Source organism: Dunckerocampus dactyliophorus, chromosome 18 (assembly GCF_027744805.1).
Source record: "Dunckerocampus dactyliophorus isolate RoL2022-P2 chromosome 18, RoL_Ddac_1.1, whole genome shotgun sequence".
Lineage (NCBI taxonomy): Eukaryota > Metazoa > Chordata > Actinopteri > Syngnathiformes > Syngnathidae > Dunckerocampus > Dunckerocampus dactyliophorus.
The window spans coordinates 2,717,762-2,741,654 of record NC_072836.1 but is presented as its reverse complement, the minus strand read 5'-3'; the positions used below and the strand labels follow the sequence as shown (position 1 = coordinate 2,741,654).

General features: G+C 44.5%; 1 protein-coding gene across 4 annotated transcripts in view; it reads right to left on the bottom strand.

Annotated features, from left to right (window-relative positions):
* The window catches only part of grin2ca (glutamate receptor, ionotropic, N-methyl D-aspartate 2Ca), a 49,908-nt gene that overhangs the window by 4,984 nt on the left and 21,031 nt on the right, over positions 1-23,893 (bottom strand). For all 4 annotated transcript variants that reach the window (XR_008566757.1, XM_054759655.1, XM_054759656.1 and 1 more), the window contains 10 exons: positions 20,082-20,683; positions 14,575-14,689; positions 10,508-10,719; positions 8,031-8,199; positions 5,623-5,776; positions 4,696-4,821; positions 3,171-3,400; positions 1,143-1,303; positions 886-1,073; positions 469-701 (listed from right to left, as the gene is read on the bottom strand). Coding sequence is in view for 3 of the 4 variants with exons in the window: in XM_054759655.1 (XP_054615630.1) it covers positions 469-701; positions 886-1,073; positions 1,143-1,303; positions 3,171-3,400; positions 4,696-4,821; positions 5,623-5,776; positions 8,031-8,199; positions 10,508-10,719; positions 14,575-14,689; positions 20,082-20,683 (2,190 nt within the window). In the remaining variant the exon portion in view is untranslated. The remainder of the gene's footprint in view (positions 1-468; positions 702-885; positions 1,074-1,142; positions 1,304-3,170; positions 3,401-4,695; positions 4,822-5,622; positions 5,777-8,030; positions 8,200-10,507; positions 10,720-14,574; positions 14,690-20,081; positions 20,684-23,893) is intronic.

Genomic DNA, 23,893 nt, shown 5'->3' with positions numbered 1-23,893 from the left:
AATGGGGCAATTTAAATGCAGTTGCTGTAGGATCAGAAGTGCCGGCGTATTTCAGTGACGTTATTTTATTGCTTTAATCGCGTTTTATTTATCGACTTTGTTTTGGGGTTGTTTCACCCGCTGTCAGCCGCACTGTGACTGCGACAAACGGCTGTAAACCCGAGCCGCCTTCACGCACGCCGGCCGCGACAAGTTCATCCTTTTTAAATTTACAGGTTGAAATATTAACCACAGCAGAAGAAAAGCGCACCCTTGTGAGGGCAAATCACTTAAAAGCGGTGCTTGCTGGATTTCGGCAACCAGGATGGATACCATCAAGTTCTTACACTTTTATTTCATTTCCATTTCTATGATTTTGTAACATACCTCTTCTTACAAACCAATGAGACACGCAAGTGTGGCACATGTTTCAACCGAGCGTCCACATTTACTGTCCGACAGGTCCTCCTTACCAGTTGGTTAACTCACCCTGCTGATGGCCAGGAGGAAGTCCAGCCGCTCCGACTTGCGCACCGAGTGTCTGAGCTTCCAGTAGAGCAGGTGCTCCCAGGCGAAGACCAGCAGGCTGAGGCCCATGGCCACCAGCAGCATGTAGAAGACGCCCGCCATGTTGTCGATGTCCAGCTTGCTGCTCATCACCTCCTTCTTCTCGTTGCGGCAGATGCCCGTCAGCCACACCGTCTGCAGCTTCTGAGTGTCGCCTGAGCACGAGAGCAAAGTCACGCTGACTCACGATGTGCATGAACAGACGGCAAACAGGAAGTGTTTGATGATGTATGTGACACATTGTTGTTCTTTGTTGTCATTTGATGATCATTTAACCTCCCAGCCTGAAGGGGGCATTGCTTCCTCTAGGTGTCAATCATCTGAGTATCTTCTACCTACCATCTGCCAGGAACTGTAGCAGGGCCAGGTCAATGGGTCGTTTCCAGCGCGACTCCTTCTGCAGGGCGATGCCGTAGCCGGTGGTGGCAAACACTTTCCCGCTGCCGATGGTCACCAGCTTGCAGCCCTCGTCTTTGCCCGCCATGTAATTCAGCACGGCGGCGTCGTAGATGAAGGCGTCCAGTTTACTGGAAGCACAACCGAGTCAGCCGAGAGCGACACTCGGACTTCTGCTGCGGCCGCTGAAGGACACCTACCCGGTTTTGAGGCTGGTGAGGGCGTCCTCCACCCCCTTCTGGTTGTACTTGACCATGTGGGAGTGCATCTCCGGGTAGTTGCTACGTATGTTGCGCTCCGTGCTGCCGTTGGGAACTGTCCCGAAGCGGAACGGAGGGTACTGCTCTTGTGGCTTTTGGAACTGAGAGGAGATGAGATGAATGAGGATGATGACTCTCAGGGCATCATGACAGTTAGTTATTTACAAAACACAGGAAGTTCCGTGAAGTAAACGGACTCGCATTCAACACAGCCTGCGGCCCACACACGTCCCGTTTAACTTGTGTGCTGCCTGCTAAAAATACATGTTTTTATGGGCGTCTCAATTACTTGCCGATTTTCACCCTTCGCGGTGGGCATTTGTACGTAACCCCGGCAAATAGTGGGGCTCTCCTGTGGTCTACTAATAATATATGACACATTAAGCTGACATTCAGGCTGTCCGCATAGCCCAGGGGTGTCCAAACCTTTCCACACTGGAAAATGAAAGGATATGGGGGGGCCACTTGATATTTGACATTCTGTAAGCCAACCTCCGTAGACATGCCAACGAGCGATATAAGAAAAAACAGCCTGCAACTCAGACTTTTTTTTTTTTTAGTTTTTCTCCACTGCTGGTTTTTCCATTTTTGCTGTTGTTTTTCCAATTTAAATTATTTTTTTTACTTTATTCTTTCTCCAACATCATTTTCCAAACATTGCAACTTTATTCTTAGTTTTGTTACTAATATTGCAAAAATTATTGCAGAAATTATCGTGACATTTTTTCCCTCACAGCATTCCGACATCACTCTTAGCCTTTTTTCCTCATAATGTTACATTTTGTAAAAAGTAATTCCCTGTATGTACTTTATTCTAATATTGTCCTCATAAAATCACTGCTTTTTTTTTTTTGCTTCTATTTTTAAAATATCCTGAGGGCCGACAAAAACATCAGCCATGGGCCACAAATGGCCCCTGGGCCACATTTTGGACACCCGACATAGTCAATTTATTATTATTATTATTTTTTTTTACAAAAGATATAATCAGCTCTTTTCTATTCATTTTCTTCTGCAATGCATTTCTTAAATTACAAATACTTTCTGGACAAGCTGTAGATTTTTATGATGTCATGAAAACCGCTTCACTTCTTTTTAATGCTCGTGTGACACTTAAGAACGTTAAATTGTGACTTCAAACGTTGCCTGCACACTTTTTAGGATGGCTACAGTTGGACCGTGGAAGAAATCCTGTTTCCACGACTTCCTACAGGAATACGCCGCCGTATTGTGCAGGTGTACCTAATGATGTGGCTGGTGAGTGTGTATGTGATTATTGTTGCGCGTCACACCCCCTCGCGGTGTCTTGGGGGGTGCTGTGTGACAACGTCAGGGCGACAAGGACTTTTCTTGGATAGGTGATATATGCGCTTCTTGGGGACGAGGTAATCATCCTCGTCCGAGAGCAACGCCGCTCATCTTCATCACGCTCTCCTGTGATGCAAGGTCACTTTGTGGCGGCTTCATCTTGTACCTCATTTGCATATGTTTCACCTGCAGAGGGAGGGGAGGGTGGGGAGGAGCACAGCTGGACAAACAGCCGCTCAGCCCCCCCCTCCCCCCCCGCCCCCCGCCAGAATGCAACCATCCGTGCACTGGCTGACCGCCCCCACCCCTGCATGCTAAGGTATAGCAACTTTAAGGGGAGGCTAACGAGTGATGGACGACTCAGTCTTTTCCTCAAATGCCTTTTTAATCCTTCAAGTTGCCTGCGAGCAAGGAGTCCACAAATCATTCCCAGCGCTGTCGCTTTCACATGGATTGAGGAGTCAATACGCCCATAAAAGACATCCTCAGGCCAATATGCATGAGCTCATGCCAAAAATGATAATCAGCGTCTGGCCGGGAATCATCTCTGAGCTCAGGCTAAAGAGTCCTGGGACTTCATTTCATTTGCACACATTGACGCTGAAAAGTCCTGAGCGTGACTTTGCCACCTCCGCGTGTTTGCCCTCAAAAACGGGGTACCTTCTTGTCGCTCAGGCCGGACACGGTGTCGATGTACTGCTCCTGGATCATGAAGGCCGCCAGGTTGGCCGTGTAGGACGCCAGGAAGATGACGGCGAAGAAGGCCCAGACCAGGACCATGATCTTGCTTGTGGTGCCTTTAGGGTTCTCGATGGGCACCGAGTTGTTGAAGACGATTCCCCACAGCAGCCACACCGACTTCCCGATAGTGAAGGTGGGACCGCCGGGATCTGTGGAGGAGACGGTGGGGAGGTGATGACTTTGGATCTGAAACCCATCTGCCACCCATCTGGGCCACCCTTGTGCACACCCAGGGCTCCAACCGGGCTTCACCTATGAGACTAGAGAGTGCTAGGCATCCGGCAAAAAGCCTGAGCTGTCAACTCGATGTCCAGCGCGACTCTGAAGGTGTCAGGGAGTGGGTTTTACCCCCTGCTGGCATCCGTTATACATGCGATTAAATCTATTTCTGCTGTTGTTTACTTCCAAGCGTCAGCTATCAATACCATTACATTACAATTGTTTATATCTAGCCACATACTTCCGCAATTCTCAACCAGTTCAGACCGTTCCAAAGTCGAAATTTTCAACTCATTTGGGACATTTAGCCTTCCATTGTACATTGTGCTTTCATGCTAGGTGTTAGCATACTCACATTTTTAGCTATTTTCATGGGTAGACATGTAAACACTTAGCACTACCATGCTAGATGTTAGCATGCTAACATTAGCATGTTAGCATTGCCAGCATGTAAACATTAGTAGAGTAGCATTTTTAACCATTTTCATAGGTAGACACTTAAATAAAGACTTAGCAAGGTCAAGGTCAAATGTATTTATATAGCACATTTCCAACCATTAACTGCCCAAGGTGCTGGACAGCAGCCAGTGAAACACAAAAACACACAACACACCTAATAATTGATTGTACAACCGAAAGGTAAAAACGATGGACCAAATTAATGACACTAATAAAACGGTAAAAACAAAAAAAAACACACACAATAAAAGCACCTAGCACTATCACGCTAGGTGTTAACATGCTCATATTAGCATGTTAGCATTGCTGGCATGCTAACATTAGCATAGTAACATTTTTAACCATTTTCTAAGCGAGACACATATATACACTTATAAACACTTATGACTATTATGCTGTGTTGTCCTGCTAACGTTAGCATGTTAACATTGTTAGCATGCTAACATTATCATAGGAGCATTTTAAACCTTTTCCATAGCTACACTTATATAAACACCACTATTATGCTAGGTGTTAGCATGCTAACATTATCATAGTAGCATTTTAAACCTTTTCCATAGCTACACTTATATAAACACCACTATTATGCTAGGTGTTAGCATGCTAACATTAGCATGTGTCCTTTAATATGCTTTAACCTCTGTTACATTCCTCCAAAAAAATGTTTAATCACCAAACTGAGGCCGATTGAATCCTAATGTGATGATGCTTTTTACTTGCACTGTAAAGACAAGGAGGAAGAGGAAGAGGAAGAGAATGTCCTCACCTTTGGCCGTCACCAGGCTGCGGTTGTAGCCGACAGGACTGCAGTATTCAAAGACAAACACAGTGATGGCCACCACGGTGAGACACATGACGAACATCATCACCCAAACCGCAGGACTGTACGGCTCTGCAAGCACACACAGGACACCCACACCACCCGTGAGCGACAACTTTACAGGCGCATATCAGGTATAGTCCGAGATGTTTAATTTAGCGACCGGTACCCGTGAGTCCCGATCAATAAATACAACGCGCGTTTGGAACGACTCGTTCATGACCCGCACCTGTCGATTAGGTACAGGCGTGTCTCATCAAGTGAGTCTGCGTTGTGACTCAAATGAGCTGTTAATATGTAAAGTTACGATAGTTTGACAGCCTTTTCTTGTTTAATGTGGGAAAGACGACATTTCTTTCTTACAGTGTTTGGTCAAATTATGTGCTAAGCAAAGCACCAGTTTGTGTACCTGTGGCTAACTTGGTCGCTAACAGAAGACAAGTTGGAAGCACGATTTATTGTTATTATTATGATTTTTTACTAACGTCTTGGTGAGTATGGATGATAAGACGTGTTATTATGTGAACATTTACACACGAGTGTGATCTGTCATCTGGCGGATGCTGATGCTGATGCATTCCTGACATTTCTTTGGACTCTTCATTGCTCCTCACTTAACACAACTTCCACAGAATGTGAATATTGACACCACTAAGAAGCACCAACAACGACATGTGCTACCTTTTTTTTGTAGTTCTGACCCTGAGTTAAAAGCAACAGAAGGCAGCAATTGCGTCGTGCCAAAGGTGTAAGATGAACTGAATTAGTACACACACGAATGCAATCATATTGTGATAAAACATAGTTTGACTCATGAAAGTGGAAAGGGGTCAACACAAAAGTCAATATTCCAAGCTAATGAGCGTTGCTCACCTAAAAAGGCAGAAGGCGAGACCGTTCCGTTACTCCTTGCCACCATCACGCTGATGCCCGTTTCCACAAATGGCACAGAGAAGTCGATAATCTCCGAGCGTTCTTCGTTGATGGTCAGCGAGCCGATGGCCATGTCCGCACGCTTGTAGAAGACCTGCAGCAGCACCAAATATACTGTCACGCTTTGAGCCCTGTGGCGTTTACAGTCAAGCAGCCATTTTGCACTTCACGCACACACACTCGTCATGGGAAAGACGCATGAAGAAATGCATGTGATGCAGCGTTCAAGGCGATCGTTTGCTCAAGTCTGCCAGTGGATCCCGACGGCATGGCGCAGTGTCAAAACAATCCGCTATCACCAACGGGTTTTGAAAGGCTGGACAACGGAATGATGAAGAGGACAGCCAAGCCCAAGGGCTAATTTACATCGAGGCGAAAGTGGCATTGAGAGCGACAATGAAAGAGGGAGACTGACAAAATGTGTGATGAAGGAATTATGAGGCTGCTCAATTCCGACACTGAAGACCAGGAAGATGAAGACGGCGATGAATGAATTTTCTAGTTACTGTTTTAACTAGTCGTGTTTCACACACAGTTAGGCACGGTTTGGGGAAAAAACATTTATGTAATTAAAAGTTTCAAATGTCTTTCTGGATGACGTCGTTTGTACTAAATATCCTGTGTTACAATGTGCACACCTACGGCTTATATTCCGGTACTCTCAGTAGTCCGTAATTTACGGTACGGTCGTCCCTCGCTGTAGGTTCCAATATCGCTCCCTCACCGGATCACGTTTTTTTAAAAGATCATTAATGAATGAGGGCTGTTTCGTGGTTAAAATGTTTAACCGTGATCATCTCATTTTGCCCATAGTTAAATCATAATTAATCGCAGTTAGAAATGTTTTAAAAAAAACATCTTTAATAAGGATGTAAATGTCTTTGTGGTAAACAATTTGATACGCAACCACAATAACGACATCAAATTTGATCCATTTTGCAAATATGGGCAATACTTAAGTAAAAATTAAGTTTTTGCATGTTTTAATGCGAGCAGCGTTTTCCACTTTAACGGTCCTTGAATGCACCTTCTAACTTTGTCTCACACTGCACAGATAGAAAAAGGGTAAAAATACAGTATAGCAGTCTTTCACCTGGTATTTGCTCCCAAATGCTGATACTATGTGGGAATGCATAAAGGTAAGATTTGATGACCTTATAGAGCTCTAATGTGTATACTTGTTCGGTACACAACCTCTCTGAAAACAAGTCCAGACTTGTACTGGTGGATGGTGGCTCTGTATTCATTTCATACTTTAAATTTGATGTTGTTGCTGTCATGGTTTTGTACAATGCATAATAAATAAGATTAAATCAGATCACTTTACTGTACGTATGTTTTGCTGATTCAGTGTTTATGACTAGCTAGTGCACTGCTAATGTTAGCGTTGCTAGCTCGTCAGCCATGGTGACGTTGACAGAAGACCCCAAATAGCTGTCCTCAGCTATGCCTACCGTTAATTAGCAGCTCGTAACCAAATTTTAGCTCACAGTTCAAAGCAGAAAATCAGCCGAGGACGACTCGCATCTAAAACAAAAACCACCCGTTAGTCTAGGTATCAGTAATGTTATGAGACATAACGTTACCTTTCACACGGCATAGAGACTCAGCTACTGAGGCAGCAGACATGCTAATGGTGGGGATCGAATGGGGGGCAAAAAAGGTTGTCCTATCATTCTGTGTGGAAGTGGTACATTTGTGGCGTCTTTGTCCTTCTTCCCCACTCCCGTTTGAAACACTTTCTTAAGTTTAGAATAAGTGAATTGGAGAGGCTAACCAGTTATCTTGGTAGCTTGCTAGGCTAGCGGCAGCCATCTTTTGTCCCTGCAGTGATCCAATAGCCTGCAATGGGATGTAAACAAAGAGTAGTAGTGTAAACTTGACTGTAGGGGTGTTATTTCATGTCTGCAGGGCTCTAATAATGTTAAAATCTGTATTTAGAACGTTATAAACAGGTTGTCTATGCTCTTACTACAAAATTATTTTGTTTATTAATATTGAATTCTACTTTACAGAAATTCACTCATCGCGGTTGTGTCTGGAGCCAATTAACCGCAATAAACGAGGGATCACTGTGTTTTTATTTCATGTATCCCCCTAAGACGCGTGTTGATCTCCTGTCCATCCTGCTGAGCACAACTCTGCCTTTCAACCTCTCCATTGTAAAGCATTTAATCCATAATCCATGACGAGGTTTTACAGGATACAGTAGAAGGTTGCTTTGTCTCGGTTACATAAAGCTGGCCAAATGTTACACACAGGAAGTAGAACTAATCGCCAAAGAAGGTCACTCCAGGTCTAAATCCTGCTATACGGGAAAACTCTGCTTTTGGGGAATGCAGCCTTACCTCTCCAATCATCCCGTTCCAAATTCCACGGACCAGCTTGCCGTGTTTGCCGTTGGTGACCAGGTAGAGGTCGTAGGAGAACTTGATGTTGCGGGACAGCTTCTTGAGGATGTCGATGCAGAAACCTTTGCAGCACAGCTTGGTGTAGGGTTCTGTGTGGCCCACGATGCTGGAGCACAGAGGGTTAAAGGTGTCATTTGGAGGGTGCTTCCCAGCTCACCTCTGACCAATGAGACGTGTTATATCTTTAACCACTATTTCCAATCAATTCATTGCAGCACACAGCTTGAGTTATTGAGGGTTGGAGGTAAGCAGTGCTGTTTTCACGTGCCTTTTGAACATATTTATACTGACTGACGTCCCTCATATTTCTCCCATAATGAGGTAAAACGCTATAAACTGATGTCAGTATTCAGTGTTGAGTCAATGCCAACACATTAACCAGTTGATCAGTTCGGACCCAACGCCTAATTAAGCTAGCACTTACTAACTCAGCAGCTTTTTCAACACTGCCACCTATGGCTTTTCTTAATTACTAATCTTTGAATGCAGAGTTACTGTGACTGTTGAATCGTTGCTTTTGTCCTCATATTTTCACCCATCGATCCCACCTAACAAGAATGTAGCGTATTTTCAAGACACTGAGATGTGAGGGCGGAAATGACCATGTGACCAAGTATTGTTGTATATATTTGGACAGTACCTGGAAAAACACATGGATTGCAAAGTACTTGACTTACTTGTCTTATTTGAAAGGCAAGATTCCATATTGTTTGTATGTGCGACGTGTCCTCAGATCCAGCTCTTCAAACATGGACGCTTGGCCGACGGCCCAAAACTGCAGGCGCCGGCTTAGCGCCAGTCCTTGAACGCCGTGTCAGCTGTCAGTGCTCAGACTGTCTTCTTTTAAATGCAAACATGCAGAATGCTCCACTGACTTGTCTGACATGATGCTTGACATGTGGGCTTTTTAAGCCAAGGAACGTGCAGGAAAGTGATCCCTATCTTCTCCCGCTTGTGGTTTGCGTCATTAAAGGATAACAACCCCCCGGTAATGAACGCCATATCAGTCTCTGGGTGTTTACGATTTATGTTCTTAATTGTACAGTGTGATAAATAGCTCAGCGTGCCAGCACATTTATTTCCCTGCTTGGGTCACAGGTTGATCCCGGGATGCTGGGCTCTCTGGCCAAGCGGCCTAATGAGTCTCTCACCTCCGTGAGTGATATGACGGCATGCTCGTGCTAATGGCACAGGAGGAACCTCTTCACCTCGCACCTAATGGCACTTTCAAGCAAATCAATTAAGATGGACATGTTAACGAGCCAGGGCGCTCATGGGCTTGCACACAAGCAACGCTCTCATTTGGATTCTTTAATTAGAATATTGTGAATCTCAAACGGCTCGTCATCACAATCCTGTGCCGGTTTGAGGATGTTTATGCTTGCTTTCAGCATGTTCTTAATTTGATTTACTTCCTGTAACCCTTAAGACTGTTTATTCCCCTTGGTTCAGTTTCTTTGAGCGGAGGCACTGGTAGTGTTTCATTCCGCTAGAGTGTGTTCGCCCCAACACCCAGCCACTGGAGATATCCAGTGCCGGTCCCAAGCCCGGATAAATGAGAGTCATGCCGCAGGAAGGGCATCCGGCGCAACAGCTGAGCCATACTAATCATGCAAGTTCGAAAACATAACTCAAAAACGAAGCCAAAGTTTGAGTTGTAGTGTATGTAGTACGTGTTTTATGGGTTACAGGCGCTTTCATTTGGCTCGAATCATGTTTTTTCCCCCCATAACTGCACCATGTTCGAGTACTTTAGTAACTGGATCACGACTTCAGCAAGGTCTTGTGCTTTGCAGAATGGCTAAAAACAGTGAGTTTTATAACTGCCTGCATGAAAATTTCTCCAACTAGGTGGTTTAACCGCATACAAGCTGTTCCTGCACCGGATGTCTTTTGGGCCCAATCATCACTGCCCAAGCTGGCGGTGAAGTTGGCGCTAGCGCTGCCTGTGGCTGTGCCTCGCTCTCCTTTTTCTCCCGGTTTATGCCCAGCTTCCCCAATCGGAGCCCACGACTGCTTCTACACTCCCACACTTGATGCTTATCAAGCCCATCCAGCACGACGCAAACAGGCGATGAAGTGGATGCTCTCACTATCTGGTGCTGCATTTCGCTCCCCTCTCTCTCCATCCCCATTATCCCCCCCCTCCAATCCCAGTGAATGTTAATGTGACTGATAGCTGTTTTCTCTCTTTCCTCTTTGTGTGTCCCCTTTGGAACCATGTATTGTTCAGTGGCTTGAAAAATACACCTGCCATTCAGACATATCCCAGACTACAGTCCACCCATACTGCACGACTAAGCTGCTGAACAGGACAGATGAACTGATTTCCTTGGTTCTTTTTAAATTTTTGTTGGACCTTTTACATGTTCGGCTCAGACAACAACAATGTGCCGTTGCGTCGGGACACTTACGCCTCCGTCTTGTTGGACTGGCGTCGGCAGGGCACCGTGTTGCTGACACAGGTGCCGGTCAAAGGGTCCACGGCCTCCACGATGACAAAAGGCCGCTCCTCCAGCGTGGCGACCGTCAGGTGCCTGTAATCGGACACGGGCTCCAGGTACGAGCCGTAGCGCGGCCACACGGGGTATCTCATCTGCAGGATGCTCTTCTCGTAGGTGCCCACCTGAAGCAAAGAGGAAGATGTGAGGAATGTCTGCGGAAGCAAAGAGCAGATGGTCACTGCACCATGAGAAGCGCCTGTGTTGCTGCTCAGGAAAAGGAATGAGTCTTTGGAGAAGGCCACACATAAACATTTAAGGATGCCATAAATCTGTTTAAGGCAACCTTAAAAGCACAAATAAAGCTGAGACACATCTGAGAAATGAGCCCTTTTTGCCTGCAGTGTATGAGATGAAATCGTGGAGGATGCCACTGCGTAACGCTGTTTATCACAATCTCCCATCTTAATGCAGCCGTCCCCAATTTTCTTGCTCTATATGCTGTTATCGCTCATCCTTGTGGTTTGTGCGTCAGGACCCGGTGCAATTTGTGGACACTTTAGAGGAAATTGATTTTTGGGTCACTGTGGATGGAGATGGTGCAATTATATGCGCCATGCAACAGAGGCAAATTGCTACGTCACCAGTTGGCTAATTCTAATTGCCGGCTGTGGAGAAATGAGTTGAATACATAATTAAAATACAGAATTGAACATTTCAGGCTCACTTGAGTCGTGACCCGTGCGAGGTAGCGAGTGTCCCAACGCACTCACGTCACCGGCTGTTTAGTGCTAAATAAGACGTCAGCGTGATGAATGTTGCTGTCGTGGCTGTAATTCAGCGAACCAATTACATTTTTTCTCCAAATAGATTTCTTAGCATTGTGCAGACACGGAGAGGGAATACACGATAACTGGAAGGCTCGCTCTTTCAATGATGTGAAATCACAAGGAAGTGGAGGGAAAGGGCGAGCAAACACACAATTCTCTGTGGATGTTGGCCGCCAGTCACGGTGATCGGCTCTGCTGTTTACCTTTTGCTCCACCCGCGGGCTTTCCGTCGAGTCCATCTGAATTTCAAATTCCTTCAAAACACACGGAGAGGGAAAATATCATGTCCCTCTGGTTTCTTACTCGCAGATCTCCATTTGACACTCCACAAAAATATAAACGCTTGTTTTTGGTCCCATCTTTTATGAGCTAAACCCAAAGATTTCTATGTACACAAAAGGCCCAAATATTCACACATCTGTCTAAATCTGTCTCCTTTGCTAACATAACCCATCCACCTCACAGGTGTGGCATATCAAGATGCTGATTAGACGACATGATTATTGCACAGGTGTACAGTTTTACTGAGGTCCTGGGCCGGTGTGGTTACATGTGGTCTAGCGTGAGGTTGGACGCCTTTGGAGATGGCTTATAGTAGAGAAATGAACGTTCCGTTTACGGGCAACGGCTCTGCTGGACATTCCTGCAGTCAGCATGCCTATTGCACGCTTCCTCAACACATTGTGTTGTGTGGTAAAACTGCTGCTATTTTGGAGTGGCCTTTTATTGTGGCCAGGTTAAAATACACCTGTGCAATAATCATGCTTTTCTTGATATGCCACACCTGTGAAGTGGATGAATTATCTCGGCAAAGAAGTGGTCACTGACACAGATTTAGACAGATGTGTGAATAATGTTAAGAGAAACATGCTTTTGTGTTCATAGAACACGTTTTAGATCTTTGACTTCAGCTCATAATAGATGTGAGCTAAAGCAAAGGTGTTTATATTTTGGAGTGTCCATTGTATCCTTGAAAAGAACCCGTTGTGCTTTCGTTTGGAAAGCGTCAGGACTGAGTGACACCTCATTAGAGCTTGTAAAGTTTGCTGACGTGTACGATGTTGCATAAATTATACACAACCCATTGGGCGCGCTTCTTTGACAGGCATGCGAGGTCTGTGCCTTCCTAGGTCTTTGGTTCCTGACCATCTGTGCACATTTCTTCTCAGCTGAAGATGTCACTTTAGGTCTTTCTTGTGGTTACTCGTCTTGGAATCCGACTGGAAATGTCTCCATCCTGGCTTGGGAGAATCCAGTCTTCTGTCTCTGGTCTACACTGAGCTTCTCGGACCTTCCCATTGTTGTGTTTGTCCAAGGAGTGCTGTCCCTCCATTTGTATTTTTTATGTTACCTCAAAGAAGCTCTGCACTGGAGCTGTCAAATTAAAATATGTTGGAGAACTTTTGCAGCAGTTGAGCTCAATCGATTTCATTAAGCCAGAGGACTGTGTCCTCCTCCTGGGCTGCTTTTTCTTTTGTGGTTCCTCTTCCATCTTCCCAAGGTTCCTTAACTTTTATATTTAAGAAGCAGCCACTGAATGATGACCACTGTAATGCAGCAAACGAGAGCAGCAGCAGCATTTCAGTGATTTAAGGTTCATTAATAGAAGCTGAAGTGTGTAACTCAGGGAATCAGTCTGTACCGTGCCAGGACCAGATGGGTAACCCTTGTACGGATGTAAAACACCGGCCGCCCCGGAACACAATCATTATAGAAAGCCAATAAGAAGTCAAGAAAAGGCTGATTAAAAGGCAGAGTGAAGCGTCCGTTCCGAGACAAAAGAAACCCTGCAGGCAAGAAAGATAAGCAGAGTGGAGCTGTTGCCTCATTGAGATGAGCCAACATTTGGTGAAAGTTTTGTTGTGAATGTGCGTGAAATCCTTCCCTGCCAGCGAGGTTTATGTAGAGTTCATTGTGGTGGAAAACTGAGGTCACTCGAGCTTTGACTTTGATTCTGAAGTTGATTTAAAAACCTTGCTAATGTATATTGAACGTAGCTGTAAACACGCAGCGCGGGCTGCTTTAGAGGAGGCATGGGAGGCTTTAGAGTGCAGTAAAACGACTTTTAAAACGTAAGAAAACTAATGCCGCTATTAAGACACAAATGCTGACTGTCTCGCGTTGAGGAGGCGGGCGGGGCTTGTGTGAAACAAGAAGCCCCACTTCACACTGGCACATTTCTACATTACTTTTGCTTCTTTACAGCAATGCAACGCTCACAGAGTTTCCGACAGGACTGCAATCTGTCTGTGGCCTTGGGTTGCGGGTGGGGGTGAGGTAGTTGATGGCATCTAATTTACATAATTGACCATGACGCAAAACTTCGGCCGGAGTGGAGATATTCTAGAACTCCGATATCAAACGTTTTTCAACCTTACTTTACAGACCTTGAAGTTGTTGACTTAAATTTGTGCAACACGAGACATGCACATCTAATATGGCACTGTATTGATGAACAGATGCATGATAACGCGGGACCATGTTGGTTGTGGTATGTACGTATGACGTGTGCTACGATGCCATCTACTGTATGGAGACGCTCCTATTAATGTGTTTGTGAGCAAGGACGAACAGGTAGCGGCAAAGCTATTTTAACACAAAAAAAGAAAGTAGCGCCAACTGTATCTGTGGCGGTTCAAATGTGTATGTGGTGGGCTGTTAAGGATAACTTCAACTTTCACAAATGAGACATTTTTTATTGTTGGTATTACCGTGAGTCTCGTATCGCTTATATGTGAAGACATATGCTGATTTATATTCAACCTTCCATTTTCTTCCCCATTTCTACTCTTTCACTTCCCTAATAGTGCGGAACCTTGGTGTCATATTGGAAATTAATAGCACATTGAAAGTGAAATGAGTAGCACCCTTATTCATCAATATAACATAATTAGCATTGAGCAACCTCCAGCTTTGTTTGCTCTGTCTGTGACGTCAACGCTGGTTTGCATGTGGCCTTGTCTCCTGCAGTTAGTTTCATTCATGCCACACAAACACAAACTTAGTGGACTCAAGTGTGTGAGATGGATGGAGGTGATGAGAGAAGCGTACACCTGTGAGATGATCCTTCATTAAGTGGTTCACTGGTGTGAGTGCAGCCTCTAACTAGCTTTAATAACAAGACTGCTGATGGATGAAATCACTGCTACTGCTAAAGACGTCATGTACAAGCACTGAAGGGTTTTTTGTTATAAATATTTATGTATAAACCTTGTCCCACTGCTTTTCTCTGTCCAGAGTGATGATGTTCATTGCAGGATTCACCAGGTAACCATTAGTGTTGAAGGAGAAGTCGTTGTGCTCCCACGTTACATTCAGCATGTGCCTGCAAAAAGACAAACACCGCAAAGAAGTCAGTCACACAAAAGGAGGGAAACCTTCAGCAGCTTCATGTTTAGTATGCGCTCCATTCGTCCCTCAGGCAGGGAAAACTGCTAAGGTATTCTTCTTGTAAATTAGAGAGAGCAAGTTTAGACCCTGCCAGTGCCTTGGGGCATTAAAGGCGGAATTTGTGGGTCTGGCTTGGCTTCGGGGTAGAATGGCAATTACACCCCTAGACCTGTCCAAGCATCCTCCAGGAACAAACTCAACCCTGACTTGCAGCTGATGTGAATATCACCGGCGTGGGTAAGAGTCTAGCTTCACTCTTTGAGATGTCTCACTATCACACTCCAGTTTATGCCAGATGTTCAGAATCAGTACTTGTGAAGGAGATATACTTTTGAATGTTAAACGTTTGAACTATGGATATCCCCCAGGGGCAGTGGCGTGCTGTAGATCAGTGGTCCACAGCCAAGCCCAAAGTTAGAAGCACAAAATAAGACAGGCTCACCATCGGTATGAGTCTGGAATTTGTTGCCCAGAGAAAAGATTCAAACATCCTTGTTTCACGTGTGGGTGACAGGCCAGGTGTTTTTAGTAGGCGTGTCTGTTCACAAGATGAGACTATACACGAGATTGGGTCTACAAGAACGAGACGAGATTTTAACATTTAAGAAAAGTACAATTAAAAAAAATATATATGTCAATATATTTCAATGTACTAATTTAATTTCTACTACGTTACACACTTCTGCACTCTGTGTGTATGCTAGCGGCCCCACCTCCACCCCACCAAGACAGGCGATATGACTGACAAAGGGGCTCACTCCGTTCACGCCGTTGTTCTATGGAACAAACGTGCCAGGGTGCTGAAACCAATGCACAGAGTGGCCCCTATTCCTGCCTGTTTGGAGGCGAGAGACGAGGAAACAGACCCGCATGCACATGGCAACATATAGAGGCAGAGTTCATTTTCATTTATTTTGTGATTCATTTATCGTCATCCCAGGCCTAGTGCTCACGAGACATTTTTTTTTTTTCTTGTCACGTTTTAGTCTTGCGGGATCTTGTGACACCCCTAGTTTTTAGTATCCATTGTTTGGTAGCTATCCAAACATTTAGCATTGGATGGGAACACCAACAAGGTCTTCAGCGCCATTGTGGAAAGTTTTGGATAGTTCCTTTTTAACTTTAAAGGGATACTTGGGATGTTTTTGACATGAAGTTGTCTGACATCTCCATGAGCAGTGTAGTCCAACTGTGACTTACCCCGCACTTGGTCCCGTGAGCACAGTTCTGGTTGGAGTTCGGTGATGAGAAATGTTCCGTTTAGTTATTGGGGTTACTTAAGTAAAGAGTTTGGCTTCTCACAACAATATGCATTCAAAAGAGTAATACTGTATATTTGCATGACAAAAATGACTCAGAAAAAAATCTGACCTCACAAATTGCTCTGCTTTACTTTCTCTGACGTCGTATTAATGCACGCTATCGGCTGTGCATTGTTTGTGATGAAGATGCATCCTCCGCAGCCATCTCGTTCACGTATGTGTTCCACAGCAGATGAAGATGCAAGGTTCGCAGCCATCTTCATCACATACACACCAATGGACAGCCAATAGCGTGCATTAATACGACGTCCGAGAAAGTAAAGCAGAGCGATTTGCGGGGTCTTTTTTTTTTTTTTCTTCCCCCGAGGAGGCATTTTTGTCATGCAAATGTCTTACTCTTTGGAACACATATTGTTTTGAGATGCCAAACTATTTAAGTAACCCCAATAACTAACCGGAACTACGCTTCTCATCACCGAAATCTGACCAGAACTGTGCTCACGGGACCAAGTGCGGGGTAAGTCACAGTTGGACTACACTGCTGATGGGGATGTCATACAACTTCGTCATGGTGAAACACGATGAACACTCATTAGCATGGAGGCGACGAAAGCATAATTTAAAAAGCTGCTGTCATTTCGGTTTCCTTCTTGTCTCCCCTTTTACCTGAGCAGTAAAGTTTTTGTCAGCATCTCCATTCCCAAGTAGTGATTGCGAGAACTGTGACTCCCGTGTGACCATCCATCCGTTTTCTATGCCGCTTATCCTAACTAGGGTCGCAGGGGTATGGCTGACTTTGGGCGAGAGGCGAGGTATGCCCTGGACTGGTCACCAGCCAATCACAGGGCACATAAAGACAGACAACCATTCACACTCACATTCATACCTAGGGACCTTTGTAAGGACAGACCACGCCTGTGTGTCATCACAAACTGCCCCCCCCCACACTCAACATGCTAACCACTCGGCCACCATGCGGCCCTCCAATGTGACATCAGAGTAAAATAAACATTTTTGTATGTTGTTTTTTTAATAAAATAATCACCCTTATTTGCAAAAATGATACCCATTTACGTAAAATTTGATGTAGTTATTTACAAAACTGCCTTTTAAAAAATGTTTGAAATCATTGCTTCAGAGAGCTTTCTGCTGATGGTTTGAGACCCCCGCTGTAGTATAAGAATAATTGCAAAACTATTTTTAGTGACAATGTCACAGTGCATGTCGTATCATCTTCCATGGATTGTGATAAACATTTGTTTCCTCCTCTTTGTTGTGTTTCTAAAAATGCTAATGCTTGGCAGCGTGCCGGCCTCTGTGCTAAAAACAGTTGTGTGCCTCCTTTGATGGCTCGCTTTTTCGTCACTTCCATCGTGTGTTAAATCAGACCTGTGGCGACGCTCGCTCACCTCCGCCATCACTCCAGCGGAGGTGATGAAAGTGTGCCGGTAGGAGCGCCGCCTCCCCTTCACTCCGTGAGAAAAGCCCCTTCAGTCGGTTAATCTGTGATAATCCAATTGCCAGGTTAACTGATTCATTATCCAGACAGGAATCAAGCGAGGAGCATTCTGAATACCTAGGGGGTTGTTCATGTTTGATGTGCAAGAATGTAGAGACTAAAGCCAACGGGAAGAGCTTTGTTCAGTCTGCTCGACCTTCACTGCGCTGACGAAGAGACGCTGCTGCTCAAATCATGCCTGCTGGGTTTTTGAGTGTCCAAAGAGAGTTACTGGTATGATATCAAAGCCTGGAATAATGTTCACCATTTACACTTTTTCATGAACAGTTTGGTCTTACAAAAGGGAAAACTGTCTCCCCTTTGGCTTACTGACTGTGAAAGAAGAGATACTGATGATATCAGACAAGTCTGCCGTTAGCAGCACAACCACAGTTATGTATGAATGAATAAATTAATGAATGAATTAATGTATGGGAAACAGTGTAGTATTATCTGGACTTCATACTACTACACCAGTTTTGGGTACAATAGAGTCCATGCAAGTGCAGCTACAGATTTCTATAGAATTATTATTTTTTTTAAGCATTCTAAGGACAGACCACGCCTGCGTGTCATCACAAACTCCCCCCACACTCAATTTCGTTGCAGTCGCCAAGTTATAAAGGAGTGATGAGATAGATGGCAGCGGGCGAGGACACTGTTTAGGAGAATGACAGTGGCCATAAATCTGCAGCACCACATCGAGCACATGAGAAGTTCCAGATAAATAAATGAATGTTGCGTGTCGGCTGGGTCCACACACGTTTGTCAGCAAAACTTGTAGATGTGAGCTGACTTTTATGGCAGCGTGCAATGCATTCTCTTTTTCACCATGCCAGGTATAGTCAACTGTTCCACAAGTCTATTTGACTTACCGAAGACATAGCTGATCAAATACTGCAGATCGGCTACCGCCAATACAGTTTAAATGACACCGCAGACGTCTCAGGACATTGAATCTATCACAAGTGGATTGCTCAGGTTGCCTTAGAAGGCGGTTTGCCTGTCATCTGAGCAGGCTTCATCAGTTCATGCTCAGAGGCTAGAAAGTGCAGCTCTAGTCTGTCTACTCTAGATGTCTTCTAAAACAACCTGAACAGTCCAGTTGGAATTGATTCAATGACCTGAGAATACAAAGACCTGGATGAATGATCGTATTCACAGACAACACCACAAACATTACCAAGATGTTTTATCTGAGAGAATGTATTAATAGCACGTCGAGGCAAATATTATTCTAAACGAGAATGGAATGTTTTCCTGGTTAAGTCAATCAATTCACTCAGACACTCCTTGACCCATTCTCTGTCCTGCTCAGTATCCCATAAACCAATTGGATGTGAATCACGCAGTGCAGACTCACTAAATCCAAACATGCATATGAATGGTCTTTTCCTGGGCACATTCTCGCACAGACCCACGCTCAGGTCCATGAATGACATTGTTGCACTCTTTCACACTCCGATAGTAAAGGAACAGATATTCCAATACCCCAGCTGCTTGTCTCAAATGCTTTTCCTAATAGGATTGTCATTGCTGTTGGTGGGGTTTTTGTTGGAGAGTAAAGTTTGTAGTGGAATTTAAATGACTTTTTGTGGGAGTTTTTTGCAGGCAATCTGGGGTGAAGAAACAAAGCTGTGGCTGTGGCGTTGGGGAACTTGAACAACCTGTACTTTAACCATGACTTCCTGCCATTGTTCCAAGGAAATGTCTTTCCAGCAAACTGTTGCACTAAGACTGCGGGCATCTGGGCAGCATGCCACACTAAACTGCTGCATTCTGAGGATGACATAGGCTGACCTTGTTATTCCTGCCAATGGACTTCACCTTAAAAAAGTTGCTCACTAGAACATAACTGAACTCCCCAAAGAGCAATGCAGTCAAGTCCTGGTTTTAGAACATCCCTGTTTTCTATAATAAGGTTTTCGGCAAAAAAGTTTGTCACATTTGGCCTCAGTTGTCATTCTGACTCGGTCATCGGACAATATTGCGTATAACAAATGTGAGTATTTTCTCCTTTCATACGTTGATAGCATTGCTTGTTTGTTAATGTCCTAACTAACACAGTTACGCCACAAGTCTGCTTTTTTTTCCTTTAAATCAAGTACGGCTGCAAATAACCCACCATGGGGCCAAGGAAAGTTGCAAGTACCAGCACTTTGACAATGAAGGTGAAAAAACTGACTGAATTCAAGAAATAAGTCATAGCAAAACAGGGTGGTGTCCGCGTGGCTCTCCATTCCATCCTCTTGCTCCGCTCATCGGCATCTTGGCCAACAAGAGTCTTCAATGAAAGGAAAATGACGTTAAATGTTCATTTATCCATTTAATTTGTCATTTATATGTATTTTGCATTGTTTTCCGCATATAAAAGTATAATTATTTGCTATAAAATGTGTGTGTTGGTATTTTTGGGTATTTGGAAGAGATTAATTGGATTTACATTATTTCTTGTGGTTTGGACCCTTTGGAACGGATTAATAACAGAAACCGCGGTACCACTGTACATATCCACTACAGAGGTATGTACCTGAAGACTAAAACTAATGCATTCATCTTCATCTTACCTGAACAGAGTGTCATTGGTAGCTATTGACTTGACCGGGTTGTGACAGTCGTTGTGGCCCTCCGGTGTGAAGCCCCTCTGCTTTCGAAAGCTCTGCACGCCCTTCACCACAATGGCCACCCCATCTCGCACCCTCTTCCTCAGGCTCATCCTCCAGCGGTCTGTGATGATGCTGATGAGCCCCACGGGGAAGCTGTCGGGTGGAGGCATGTCCGGGTTTCCCACAGCCAGGCTGGGGATTATCCAGATGTAGCCTGGCCCCACCAGCCCAGCCTCAGTCGCCATGTTGAACAGGTACTGCGCCTCTTCGTGGGAGCAGTAGACCAAGAGGACCTGGGAGTCGATCTGTTGCAGCAGCCGTCTCGCTCGGATGTCGTTCATGCTGTCAGCGGACATGTCAAAAGTCAACACATCCTGAAGCTCCCACATGAAGTAGCTGGTGTCAATAAAGAACTTGACGTAATCCACGTAGGCCTCATAGCCTGGGTAAAGGCTTGTTATGACCACAAAGCTGTTCCAGTTGTACTCCTCCATCACCTTGAACATGCCGTTGATCTGCTGCTCGATGGAGGAGCCCAGCTGGAGGAAGTTGGAGCCCTCGCCCTGGAGAAGGACATGATGAAAAATATATTTAGTGTGGTTACTGCTCTTCAACAAGCCAAATTAACACTCAGTTTTGTGTAATGTTCACTAAGAACCTCTCCATCTTGTAAGTGACTTGGCCATCCGAGGAGCAGAGCAGCTAAGTGCTTCTGTTTTATTTTGCTCCTCCAGGAGCTGCAGACTCATTCATCACTTAAACCACACGTCTTCCTCTTGCCTGGCAAACGAGAGGCATCATCCATATTTGCAAATACACAGAGATGCTCTATCTCTGGGGCTGGCCTTTGTTTTTCATCTGTATTTGCTGCAAAGTGACCTCGGGAGAGGACTTTGGGGGAAATATTATGTTACATTTTCACCCAAATGATGTGACCAGCTATTATTTAGACCCCAATACAAGCTCAGATGGATTTATATCAGAATGACTGACACCTCCTGCAAACAAATCTACTACCAGATTGGCATTTGTGAAGAAAGAATATTAAGATGGAGGCAGACCATAACCACTGTCCTAAATGAAGTTGACAGATCTTATTAATTTTCTACGAAGATCCAGACGTGCAGTGTCTGGGCGACGCGATGAGTTGACGAACTCTTCACCGTGTCTGTTAAAATATGCATTGCATATTTTTTAATGTTTTACTAGCATATTTGAGTGTACTGTTTTGAATATAGAATTTTAAAAGCCTATTGTGCTGTTTGGGTCTATGAGACACTTATTATAGGGGTGTAACGGTACATGTATTTCCTGTACCGTTACCATGTATTATCCTGATTTTTAGATACAGAACCTTTCGGTTCGGTACAGAATTCCCACTCTTTCTTCTTAATCTGCTACGCAGGATTATTTGGTAAAGAAACTATGTATTCCCATCAAATCCTTGAAATTGCCACAAATGGGCCAAGGAGAGCGCACACACTGCAGCAATCTTTACTTTTGCAAACACACGGCAATGCGTGCGGCGTTGTACTTCTGCGCGTCCACGTCACTTCCCGTACGCTTTGCGTTCATGTTGGCAAGTCGCACTTTTTTTGGTAATTTGAACGACCACATAAAAATCTTTTTTTGGGGGGGGGGTTTAAACAAAAATTCTGAATTGGACATCATACCCTGCAGTGTGAACGTAGCCTTGGTAGCCTCGCATATGCAGCCACACTATGGGCCACAAAGACAAGTCAGTCTGTAGCAGAAGTGGTGACTTCATCACTGCCTTCCTCAGAGCATTGTGCCATTTCAAACCCTCCTATACACCAGTAATGTCACTTTTAAATTACACATGAATAAACTCTTTATTAAGCAATTATAAAGCCAATTAGCACCACCCTTAAATTACACATCAAACTTGATGTTAACCAAACACTAAGACAATTGATGACTAGAACTAAGCAGTGAATTTTAAAGCTTTAGTTGGACCATTGGCAGACGGTAGATATCTCATTTCTAAATTGCAGTTATGTCTGAATAAATCTAGCAGTGTTATGTGACAACAAGTAGAGCCAGTCAATGACTTTTCTAGCAGATCTCATCCACATTCCTTCATCTTTAGTACTTTTCTAGTCTCTCTTGAATGGTGATGTTGTAAAAGCTGCTGGTCTTTTCTGCCTGATAGGATTGTGTGACCCTCCTGACCCTCTCCTCTCGAGGGGAATAAAACCACTCTATCCCGAGCGGGGGTCCCTCAGAACTTGGGAACAGCGGGGTCAAGTACCCCGAGACTGTGAGCGGGTCTGTGATCTTGTTCCGCCTGGCTCCTCGTTGTCCTTGAGAGGAGTTCAGTTGCCTTGTGATGTATGAGCGTCTTATGATTTCAGACGTCACCGCTAAATCCACCCACATTCTGTACTCTGCTCGGCCCCAGAAAATATCTTATTTTTCTGGTGCTCCCTTTCAACCACCAATATATAGCTCTGAAAAAGCAATAAGAAGAGGAATGTCTTCCAAGTACATGGCAGATTACTCTCTTATGCGCTAAAAGTTTCCACTGACTTGAAAGTAGAAATATTATCATTCATCTTTTCTTAATTAAAACCATTGCATTTATATCTTACAGGCCCACAAATACAGTAATCTAAATTAATTTCTGTTATCACTGAATTGGTTGAGTGTAAGGGAGGAGCCACAAGAGGCTGTCTCGCTGTGTGCATCCAAGGAGGACCTACTCTAGGTTCGTTACTCGTGAAAAGCTCTGATTTGACTCTTTACCTCAAGCCTGTATCTTGCTGGATCTGCAACAGTGCACAATGCACTTTTCCCTCACGAGCAATGAGTAGTCCTTGTCTATCCTCATCTAGCGAGGTTTCTCACAATCTTCAATTTCAGCTGCTCAGGTAGTACCTAGCGGACTGATGCACGGGTCAAGACAGGCTGGGGCATCGCCACGGGCAGAACCTCATAAACGCCATGTTGACACAGGCACAGTATGGTCTAAAGCAACAAGGTCACAACAATGTCGTTTAAATGTTATCATCCCTCAGTGATGTCTTTTACTTCAAATGCACAGGCCACTTAGAGCCAGCAATGACTTACAGTCCACAAGAAGTAACTTGAGGTGTAAGACTTGGATTCAATTAGCACACCCGTCATACAAATTTGCTTGGCTGATAACAACAAATCGATTACAGGTTTGAAGTACAAAGGTCTCACTTAAGGGATGTCAAGAACTCTAATCAAATTGATCGGGATTCCCTAACAGTACACACAGAATATGTTAGATTATGAGTGTAATTCCATATTCCTCCAGTGAGATGTACTTCCACAGAAGCTCACGGTAATAGTCCACAGTCCTAAAGAAGATTAAAGCCATTGAGTGGAGAGCTTAGCTTCTCCAGGCTCAGATTACGTTCCCAGCAGTAAAACGTCCACAGGAACTCATGCACAAACTCATGCACCAAACTCTGCTTGTCCCTGCAAGCAACTTCAGATTGCACCTCCAACGTTTAGTTTGATCATGTCCAATTGCATATGAAGCTTTTCAGCCCGGAAGATTAGTGGTCGTCGGACCTGATGAGGGTTAGACAACAGTGCAAAGCGGCGATTATCTCCAAACAGCTGTTTGGAGGGGAATGTTGTTAATGTTGCTCAAACAGCACTCTTTTATAAGTCTGAACAGGAGCCATATGGACTCTCTACCTGCTCTAAAACACTTTCATTTAGCTGAAGGTGACTTGAAAGACTCGTGTTGCTCTATTAATAGACTAGGACTGCATCCA